The 11,517-nt window shown below is 41.1% G+C and overlaps 1 protein-coding gene and 1 non-coding gene across 4 annotated transcripts in view; both read left to right on the top strand.

Moving 5' to 3' along the window:
* SORT1 (sortilin 1) overlaps window positions 1-10,662 on the top strand; it is a 76,024-nt gene extending 65,362 nt beyond the window's left edge. For all 3 annotated transcript variants that reach the window (XM_042462756.1, XM_042462754.1, XM_042462755.1), the window contains exons 18-20: window positions 1,518-1,624; window positions 6,447-6,558; window positions 6,810-10,662. In XM_042462756.1, coding sequence (XP_042318690.1) covers window positions 1,518-1,624; window positions 6,447-6,558; window positions 6,810-6,824 — 234 coding nt within the window. In that variant the 3' untranslated portion in view covers window positions 6,825-10,662. The remainder of the gene's footprint in view (window positions 1-1,517; window positions 1,625-6,446; window positions 6,559-6,809) is intronic.
* LOC121930209 lies at window positions 4,221-4,332 on the top strand. Its single transcript, XR_006103863.1, has one exon. It is a non-coding gene; the product is annotated as a U6 spliceosomal RNA (small nuclear RNA).
* Window positions 10,663-11,517: the final 855 nt, after the last annotated feature.

Here is an 11,517-nt window from a genome sequence, read left to right as displayed (position 1 = left end):
TGGTCTACTTGGACTCCCAGATCCCTTTCACACGTAGTCTCGTTCATCCAGGTGTCCCCCATCCTATATCTGTGCATTTTATTTTTCCGCCCTAAGTGCAGTACCTTACATTTCTCCCTATTGTAGTTCATTTTGTTAGCTGTGGCCCAACTTTCTAGTCTATTCAGGTCATTTTGAATGTTGATCCTGTCCTCTGGGGTGTTAGCTACTCCTCCTAATTTGGTGTCATCTGCAAATTTGATAAATATGCTCCCAATTCTGTCATCCAAGTCATTGATAAAGATGTTGAATAGCACTGGGCCCAGGACAGAACCCTGTAGGACCCTACTGGTCACTTCTCTCCAGGATGAAAAGGAGCCATTGTCGAGCACCCTTTGGGTTCAGCCAGTCAACCAGTTATAAATCCATGTAACAGTTACATTGTCTAGCCCACATTTCATTAGCTTGTTTGCAAGAATGTCATGAGGATCCCTGTCAAAAGCCTTACTGAAATCAAGATATACTATATCCACAGCATTCCCTTCATCTAACAAGCTGGTAGTTTTATATTTAAAAAAAGAGATTAGATTTGTTTGGCATGACTTCTTTCTCTGAAACCCATGTTGACTTTTTGTGATTATGGGCATTGCTTTCTAGATGTTCACAGACTCTCTGTTTAATGATCTGCTCTAGAACTTTCCTGGTGTAGATGTCAGACTAACTGGATGATAATTGTTGAGATCCTCTTTTTTCCCCTTTTTAAAGATGGGGACAACGTTTGCCCTCCTCCAATCTGCTGGGACCTCTCCTATTCTCCAGGAGTTTTCAAAGATTGTTGCCAATGGCTCCAATATTACATTTGCCAGTTCTTTTAATACCATTGGATGTAGTTCATCTGGTCCTGGAGATTTATATTCGTTTAGATTATCCAGATATTCCTGTACTATCTCTTTACTTATTCTGTGTTGAAATTTCCCTATTCTGTCCTCCGCTCCATTATCCTCAGGTTGAGCACCCTTTTCCTTTTCTGAGAAGACTGAGGCAAAGAAAGTGTTGAGTAATTCTGCCTTTTCTCTGTCTTCTGTTAGCATTTTGCCATCTTCTCCATGCAGTGACCCTACCATTTCCTTCTTCTTCCTTTTGCTGCAGACATATCCAGAAAAGCCCTTTTTGTTGTTCTTAATGTCTCTAGCAAGCCTGCCCCTTTTCTTTGGGTGTCTAATCTGTATTTCTAAAGAAATTTTAAATTTCTAAATTTCTAAAGAAATTGGGAACTAAACTAGAATTTCATTTTGGGGACAGAATTCTTATGCAGGAAACATTCCTTCATTAAAACCCCTGAATACAGGTGTGATTGGCATTCTGAGCCAGGGAGTCCAGTTGCATCTCTAAACATTTCCATTTTGTTATTTCAAATTTTCACAGCTTTCTATGTTCCTTGCAGGAACCTGAGGTATTGTAGAAAAGGCTTAGTAGTTGCAGTGATCATGTCTTCAATAATGGACTTAATACATCTCTTTCTCTTATCCTTCCTGCAGTCTGCCTCTTCCAACTCCACTCCAGTCATCCTGGCTGTAATAGGCTTGATGCTCACCACTGCAGTAGCTGGAGTAGTCATCATTAAGAAATATGTTTGTGGGGGAAGGTAAGACTTACGTACAAGTATTGGACACTGTATAGATATTGCTGTAAAGATTGTAGAAATATGAAGAATACTTAGGGGCAAAACAGACCCCCCCCCAAAGAGGCGGCTTGAAGAGAGCTAGGTTGGGGCTGCGGCAATCGCACACCGCAGCCCCAATTCATCTTTTTGCTAGCCCAAAACAAGGTGGCAAAATGCTGCTCCTTTTAAAGCTCTGACAAAAAGCCGGCTTTTCCTGCCCTGCTGTGGCTTTATGGCTTTTCTGTGGCATGTGGCGTGTAAACTGCTGGAGCCCCTTGAAGCTGGCTTGGAGGTCTTTAAACAGAAGCTGGATGGCCATCTGTCAGGGATGCTTTGATTGAGTGTCCAGTGGTTATAGAATAGGAGTGAGCATATTTGCAGGGGTAGGAGCCAGTTTTTGGCCCTATGACACCCCCTTCAGTGGGCTGCATTGGTGAATCTAGAATCACCAGAAATTAATCACCTGCTTTGGGTGGGAATTGAGGGGTGGAAAAAGTAAATCCATTGCATTTGATTTACTTTTTTGACATGTGGGACCATTTTGAAGTGAAAAATCACCTGGAAGACCAGTCCTCAAAACAATTTTAATTTTGTGGGCCGAGTTCCCACTGCTTTGGAGTGCCAAGACTTTTAAGACTACAAAATGAGTTTAGCGAACATGCAGCCTGATGGCAATGTTTTCCCCTTCCTTGTTCTAACAACCATTTGTCAGTCAGTGCTGCTGCAAGTTGAGACAGCTTGTTATGAAGCCACTAGATAAAAGAATACAGAAACTGTGCTCCAACCACAGCGAGCCTTCTTTTCTGAGAGGCTAAACAGGGAGAGGCTGAGGGAATTGAATTTGACAAAAGCCTTATTATTTTGCCATTCTTGATGCACAATAGAATTGAACATAATGAGATGGTACCATTAGAAGAGAGCCAACATGGTACAGTGGTTTGAGCATTTGACTACAGTGGGCCCTCTCCTTATGCGGGGGGATCCATTCTGGATTCCCCCCCACGTAAGGAGAAATCCGAGTGTGCTCAAGCCCCATTAGAAGTAATAGGGCTCATGTCGGTGGTGTGGTGCGGTGCAGCAGTGTGCAGGCGGCACGGGCACGCACCCCATTACTTCATCCGGGGCATGAGAAAGGCTTTTAACCTTCCATTTTGAAGCCAAGCTGCTGGACCTCTTACCCTTTCCTGCCACCACTCCCTTCTCCTCCTGTGTCATGTCTTTTTAGATTGTAAGCCCGAGGGCAGGGAACCATCTAACTAAAAAGATTGCATGTACAGCGCTGTGTAAATTTACAGCGCTTCATAAATAAAGGTACTAGTGATAGGTTCTCCTGGTCCAGGAATGGCGGTGGTTCCACCTGTCCTGAACGGGGTCACGCTCCCTGTGAAGGACTCCGTGCGCAGTCTGGGGGTGCTTCTTGATTCGTCGCTCCATCTGAATGCTCAGGTGAATGCGACGGTCAAGAGCACCTGTCATCAGCTTCGGCTTATTCGCCAGCTGTGCCCATACCTGGCCCAGAGGGACCTAGAAACTGTTGTACATGCTCTGGTAACTTCGAGACTGGACTTCTGCAATGTACTCTACATGGGGCAACCCTTATACCAAACTCGGAAGCTGCAAATGGTGCAGAATATGGCAGCCCGGCTGGTCACTGGCGTTTCCAGGACCAGCCATATAACACCGGTTTTGAAAGATCTCCATTGGCTGCCCATTCGCTTCCGGGCTCAATATAAGGTGTTGGTGATTACCTATAAAGCCCTAAATGGCTTGGGCCCAGGATACCTAAAGGACCGCCTCTCCCCATACATTCTGCCTCGCACCCTCAGAACGTCTGGGCAGCAATTACTGAAGGTGCCTGGGGCTAGGTTATCCTCCACCACACGGAGGACATTCTCCACGGCTGCCCCAGCCCTTTGGAACACGCTGCCCACCGAGCTCCGCTCGACTACCACCCTGGCCCAATTCAGGAAGGACTTAAAAACCTTCCTGTTCCAACAGGCATTCCCCGACTAAAATCCTGTGGGCCTCCCTCCTCTTCCGTGGCCAAGAGGTTGGGCTAAGGGGCTTTTAATTCTGTTAGTTTTATTGACTGTTTTTATTGATTGTATGGTTAGCCTGGGTAGTTGTATCTTTTTATATTGTTTATGGCACCATTGTTTTTAACCTATGTTGTAAGCCGCCCTGATCTTGGGAAGGAGTGGGATATAAATAAAATATTATTATTATTATTATTAATAATAATAATAATAATAATAATAATAATAATAATAATAATAATAATATCACACCTGCGTATAATGCAGGTACACTGTACAACTCTGGATACCAGCTTACAATTTATCACTTAGCCATGGAAACCCATTGAGTGATCTTGGACAAGTCACATTCAGCCCCAGAAAACCCCATGATAGGTTCACCGAAGGGTCGGCATAAATTATCTGTTTCCTGTATGCACGCCTATGCATATGCGTGCGCACATGTCACAAAAAGTAGCTGTACTGGTCAAACAGCAAAATATAACAAAATCCTAAATACACATTATGTTGACACCCTTATAAGGCCAACCAAATGACACAAAGCTCTTTATTCACTTTGGCAGCACATATACTAAAATTGGAGCAATACAGAGAAGATTAGCATGGCCACTGTGCAAGGATGACCCGCTCTTTATTCAAGCTTATAAAACTCACAAGTTTCTTCATCAGGCATAGAAGTTAAAAATCATTTTTAGGGGAATATGAGACAATGGAGTGGCACAGAGTGGGATCTTTCCTGAAATAACAAAGGCGTTTCTAAATGTTCTTTTGGCCATGAGGCAACTAGGGACACAAATCAATGGAAAGCAATAAAATTTCCTTCTTCGCTAACAGGAACAGGGAGACTTACTTTGAGGTCAAGGACATATCTATGCTAAACACCTATTTGTAAGTAGAATACCATGAGTCTCTCAGGAAACCTGTGGTGACAAGGATTTGGAGACAAGCTTAGGTGTTGAAAAAAACGTAAACCATGTCAATGATAGCCCAATTCAAATTGTTTTATCTTAGGAGATACTGTTCCATGAATTAATATGCTGAACAGGCTAAGGCTTGCTTTAGTTTTTTGTGGGTTTTTCGGGCTATGTGGCCATGTTCTAGAAGAGTTCATTCCTGACGTTTCGCCAGCATCTATGGCTGGCATCTTCAGAGAATGCTGACCTGGAAGAGAGTGGATACACACACACACACACACACACATTCTGTGTGACCTTGGGTAAGGAGGAGTGATTCCCATGCTAATCTGTGTATTGTTATGTTGTTGATGGCAGGGCCACATAGCCTGAAAAAACCCTCCTTACCCAGGGTTACACAGTGTGTGTGTGTGTGTGTGTGTGTGTGTGTGTGTGTGTATAACCACTCATAGCCCGAAAAGAATTACAAAAAACTATGGATGCCGGCCATGAAAGCCTTCAACTTGCTTTAGTTGTTATTGCTGAGTCACAGATACTCATGTTGTCTTGTTATCACATTATACCACCAACATTTGAAGAGGAATTGGATGGACTGGGCAAATGGTGTGTTTCTTTAATGTCCTGTCTCAGCCCTCCCTGGAAAGCAGTTGCACAATTTTCTCAGTCCACATAGTTTCTCTTTCTAAATCTGACCAGTTAGTGTGTTATCAGACAATTCAAAACCAGCTTGCCTGCCACAGTTATATTTATGAATATAGCCCTAAAAACAAATTTAGTGATAGGAAAGCTAAGAACTGAAAATGAAAACAGATTAGATGAGGAGGGAATAATGGAAATAACGCTCTGCTTTCCTGTGAGTCAGACAGGCTCACACTGGAGGTTTTTTTTCTCTTTCTGGTGCAGTATATGGATTACCAAAGCACTTGACAAACAAGATGCAACTTTGGCTGTCACACTGCCATTGCAAATCATACGTGTAGAAACTTACATGTGCATGTATGGTGCTGAAACCTTCCCATGTATCTTCTCTTCCCTTCTGAAATACAACTGGGAAAGATAAGAGGGTTTCCATTGTGTACAACAGAAAAAAAATTGTCATCCCTCCCACTTGCCACTTTCCCACTTGAATACTCCTCCTTAGTATCTGTCAGGTTGCTCCAAAAATGATGTTATGCTTCTGCTGCACTGAGATGTCTGGTTTAAGACTGGTAAGCGTTACTGCTGATTTCACACTTCAGTCTTTTATACTCAAGGGTGACTGTAAGGCAGTTGTATTTTACCCAGGGAAACAGTACACTGTCAGTGAAGTCCTTCTGAAAGTTTGGACTCTGCCTTTGAAGTTAGCCCTCCATATTAGCTGACTAGCCATCCATGGATAGCCCCACCCCATTATTGTCAATGGCAGTGCATGCATGCAGCCACACTGATGCTACCACATGCACATTGACATCCATTGTTGATTATGGGACTTGGGGTCCCACAGTATTTGGTATCCACAGGGAGGGGGCGTCTGGAACCAAACCCCCGCCAAAATGGAGGGCCAATTGTATTACTGGAGCCCTGGTGGCACATGGTTAAATGCCGGTACTGCAGCCACTACTTTGTGAGTTTGATCCCAGGGCTCCAAGGCTGACTCAGCCTTCCATCCTTTTGTAGGTTGGGAGTACCCAGTTTGTTGGGAGGCAATTGGTTTACAGATTGTTAACTGCTTAAAGAATGCTGAGTTCACTGTGAAGCAGTATAGAAATATAGATACTTGCTATTGCTACTGTATAAATAATGCTGCTTAGCTTTGACTAAACACAAAATAGCTATAGACAAAGCTCATTTATTTGTGTTTGTCATGCCTCCCAGGTTTCTGGTTCATCGGTACTCTGTCCTTCAACAGCATGCAGAAGCCAATGGCTTTGAAGGACTTGACACACCAGATGCTGGTAAAACAGGTTACCATGATGATTCTGATGAGGTAAGTGATTATGTCCAGTAAGCATGGGGGGCTGCAGCAATTGTCAATTGACACTGACAAATGTGAATTCGCAATGTTTGATTTTTGCTTGTGCCTGTTGGAAAATACAGTAATCAGTATGTTTTGGGGGGGGATTACAAGGCGAAGAATTTCTTTAGAGAATGCTTGGTTTATACTTGCTATAGCAATATTTTAAAGCATCCTGATCTTGAAACACTAACAAGATAATTATCTCTTCTTTTTATATTTAGGATCTCCTGGAATAGTGATACATAGACCTTAACTAAAACTGGATACATATGGGTTTGGATGCTGCTACGGAAGGGTGGAAATGCCGACAGCCCATTCAACTCCCAGTCTGGATACCTTTCCCATCTCTGAGGAAAAGGGTCTGTGTTCCTGTTGCTTCATCAAACTGTCCAAACCCTCAAGAATGCAAGATCTGTATTGGGGGTAGGGGTGGTTGAGAAGACTACAGGTCTGAGTAAGGAGGAAGAAAGCTTCTTCTTCTTCTTCTTCTTTTAAAAAAAGGATAGGGGAGAAAAAGGTTAACATTATTTTAATCAGATTTCTTTCCAGCTCTTAAAAGAACTAAATAGGAACGTGAAAGCAATATTTCACTAAATATTAACATTACTAGGTTCAATATGTTTTGCTGCTGAAAGAAGGGCCCAAATTTCCAGATGAGAGACATCTTTGATTCCAACACTGTGGTGATACCGTTTTGAAGCTGCTGCAATATGATCAGCACTTCTCCAAGCATATAAAGCAAAGACATGCTGGAGCAAGGACTGAGGAAGCTAACCAGCATCCCAAAGGGCAGTGTGCCAAAATGGAAGTGCTTTCTGTTTTAACTAAAATGTAACCAACTGGGTAGATTTATGCTGTACAAAGCAAGAGAATATTTCAAGGCTCAAACAAACTCCATGGCTGGGCTATACAATTCCAAGGAACTAAACTGTGAAACCAGCATTTGTGCTACCACAAATGTTTAACAAAAGAAGAAGAAAGAAAAGAAAATAATGGTATCCCGAGTGGATTCATCTTATATTTTGTGGGACTAAGCATTACAGATCTATTAGAAAAAAGACTTGTTTAGAATGTCATAATCTCATGAAGTAACAGAAGTTACGTGCTGTAGATCTTGGTTATTGAAGGAATGTTTCATTATAGGCAGCACTATGATGTTTTTCAGTGTTCAGTTTTTCACTATGCACCTGTTTTAATGAAAGCAATAGATATGTGGTAGCAAGCCACTCTATTTGGTACTTCATATTTACCAACACCTATTTTCCCACATAATTTGAGTTTTAACAGTTAAACTGCCCACATGGAATCATATTCTTTCCCAGTACTTTTCAGAGAGTATTGTGAACTGAATATTCAAACATTTAATTTAAAGTCATTTAGATGCTAATATAAAGGTTAGTTTGCTTAATGCCAGTTGGCAATAGAAGCATCCCAATCTAATGATTATTGGAAAAGAGACAGAAAGTGTCTTGCGAGTCTTTACTAACTCTCAGTTATTTTCTGGATCAGTTTAAGCCCAAGGTAGTGGCACTTACACTTGTGTTAGAATCTTATAACTGCCTTGTGGAAAACTACTCGTAATTATTGGGGTTCTTTCTGTTGTTTCATTGAGGATCTTATTCACTAGAAGATGTGCTTGTTTTAATTTTGGAGAAACCCTCTTATAAGAAACAACTCTGCTTATTTTGAAACTAAGTATGGGAAACTAGAGTATTTTCAAAAGAAATCAGAAAATGACTTGTTGGGAGGCTTTTTAAATTCTAAATTCATATCCTATGATAATGTCATTGGGAGCATGAACATCTGCTACCTATCCTCCTCAGACCCCCCCCCCCCCGCTGTCCCTTACTTCTCTTCCCCCATGCTCACCTTGCAGTGGGGTAGTATCAGTGAGCTATTTTCACCAGAGGCTTCTGTGAGGAGCCTTCATTTCTCCCACCATTGGTAAGTGCTAATACTAACTATCTCAAACACAAGGAGCATTGGCAGATATATATTTCGAATACTTTGGATGCTTCATTTATAGTGTCAAAATTAATGGGGACAGGAGAGAGAGAGAGAGAGAGAAAGGTTTGGATTACAATTGAAACTCGTTGAAATGTGGGGTGGGAATTCATCTTGCTTTATAATCAAGGTGAGAATTACAAGGTGGACATATTTGGTATTCTTCTAAAACAAGTGATTACAGATTTCAGCAACAATGTTACTTGTAAGGTTAGATTAGGTGTTCCTACTTTGGTGAATTGTTAACATGTGTCTCATCATTCATCATGTATTTCATGCTTTTAGTGTGTTAAATAAGAGAGCCTAATTGGGTTGAAGCAGAAGAATGTCCGGTCACTGATGACTTGCATCAAATGAAGGAGGATTTTGTTAGGTATTCATAGGCCAATAAATATTCCCAGATAAGAGATGCTGTTAAAGTCAAAGGACTTTCTGCCTCTCCTTTTGGCGGAGTAAGATATTTGGAAGCAAGTGCCATGAAAGTAAAATATTTGAGAGTAAGTGTCCCGGATTTGTTTTTCTCCTTGTGACTTGGCTTTATTATGCTTTTTTGACAAGGTCCCTATTTCCCAATGTGCATCATTGAATGATTAAATTATAACCCAGAATGTTGTTGTTTTTCCATGGTATTATGGTACCATGTTTTTTCTTTACATGGTATTATTTTTTAGTCCCTTATGAAAGATAAATGCACCAACAGGGAACACACCTGTGCAAAGTCAAAGGAACGTTTATTCCTGGAAAATCTAGTTCTGTGCAACCATTTGCTTGCAATAAGTGCAGAACTGTGAGGACATGAGTAAATATGCATACTGTACCCCTTTGTGTCTCCAGCTGCCTCTTACATCTTTGCACATTGGACACAAATATTTGTACAAGGACTTGTAGACGTGTTTCTGAATGCACTTTTGATTTCCTGTTATTGGGAACCATGGACATGTTTACAAACCCCCTATATAGGCCTTGAGTTATGCAGAGATCTATGAGAGAAACAGGCACTTGGGAGAAGGGGAGTGTCCTCACCTATGTTTCAGCTGCAATTTAGTCTTACATGTGCTGTAAGAAAAAAATAGGTGCATAGAGCTTCTTATTCCACTTTCCACTTGTTATTCATGACTTAACAGGGCAATACAAAAGTACACTTGACATCGAATAAGTGTTGCTTATAGTGAATTAACATTTGCAAAACTCAAGGTAACCAGACTTGAAACTGAAGGGTCTAAATAATACTATGTCAGCTAAGGGCACTCCAAAGCTGCTGTTCTTTATTTACATTTTTCTGTGTATGTTTGTCCAGTACAGAACCAAATTCAAATGCCTATTATGCAGGTGATTACTGAATCTCCAGACATCAGGCTGGAAATATAAAGCAAACTGTAATGGAGCTGGTGAAAACATAATCCAATACAGTATCAACATGACTGCATACTTTTCCAGTCTCATGTCCAGCTTTCCATGTGTATTGAAGTGTTCTGAAAGGCTGCTGGGGTCAAAGGTTTACTGTTGTGTAGCTCAGAAGCAGGCCTCTGACCTGTTTCCTTGCTCCATTTCTGCTGGCACCACTCTTAGGGCTGTTTGGTGAGTGCATTGAGAACATTTTAAATAACTTGAAACTTCCCCAATAAATGTGCCAGGGCCTGGTAACTGCCACACACTTGCTGCCCTGGGCAAGAGTACCCTTCTTTCCAGTTGTGTCGAATATGTAGGTAACATTGTGTTGTTTCTTCATATTGTAAGGGTGCTGCCAAAGCAAGAATGTAGCCACAGGGGTGTTGCCATTGCATGCGCTTTGAACCATTATTGACTCCTTGAGTGAACTAGATTTTAAAGACTCCATACCACATGCATAATGGCTGTAGAATACTACATAATAAAAGCCATAGCTAATATTCTTCTCTACACAGAATTTCTTAAGGTGTACATTATGAGACAAGATGCAGAAGAAAAAGGAAGGAGCCATGTATAGAGTTTGTAAATAAGCCTGGCTATATTATAAATTTGTACTGGTATTTTTCTGTATATTTGCAATATTTGGGTTAGAAATAAAAACAAAAATTGACTTTTCATGGACTTCTGTGTTGTCTACATTTGTCTTGTGTGTTTGATAGCCTGTTTATGCTCTGCACAGCAGGAACATGATAACAAGAAATAGTTCAGGATCATTTAACCACTTGTTTGAGGCTTGCTGCTTAACACACTGGTTGAACATAATGGGTACAACTTTGGTGTATTTAGGAGTGACCTGTGAATCTGTTGCTATGGGAGTGGCATACCCATTCTCAGTTTTTAGGCCACTGCTCCTAGACCTAGGGCTGTTCAAAGGTGTATTAGAGCTATTGTAGTGCTGAACTTCTATTGTGATAGCACCAGGAGAGTTTCAGGAAGAAACTCTTCTAGAACATGGACACATAGCCTGAAAAACCCACAAAAAACTAAATATGGACAGTGTTACATAAACATTTTGTGTTAAAAAAAACAAATACACAACTTGTCTTCAATATCCTAAGCATGAGAAGATGTGAAAGAGGTAATGCTATTACAAATTATCCAGCAGACCTTAGTTTCAGAAATAAAGTTTAGGGAAAGCTCTTATTATGTTGAACCATTACTCACCTTCTTAGGAACAGATCATGCCATGCAGTGGCAAGGTGGAAATTAAGGTAGCAATTGGGGAATTCAGATTTTGATGTTTTACTGACAAAGTGACTGACAATGAAGTCATGATGGCCCAAATCCAACTTTTGCACAGTTGGCTCATGTAAAAATTAAATTGACATTTTGAAACAAGCCCTCTTGCCTAGGTTGTGTGAGCAAAATGTGACCTTTCATATGTTGGATTACAACTTTACTTCCCATCAGCCATTACTGTTGGCTAGGTTAGTTAAGGTTGTCTGAAGTCCATCATCTAGAAAACATATATTCAGT

The sequence above is a fragment of the Sceloporus undulatus genome, chromosome 4, assembly GCF_019175285.1.
Source record: "Sceloporus undulatus isolate JIND9_A2432 ecotype Alabama chromosome 4, SceUnd_v1.1, whole genome shotgun sequence".
Taxonomy (NCBI): domain Eukaryota; kingdom Metazoa; phylum Chordata; class Lepidosauria; order Squamata; family Phrynosomatidae; genus Sceloporus; species Sceloporus undulatus.
Note: the sequence above shows the minus strand (reverse complement) of the source record. Positions and strands in the feature narration are given on the sequence as shown.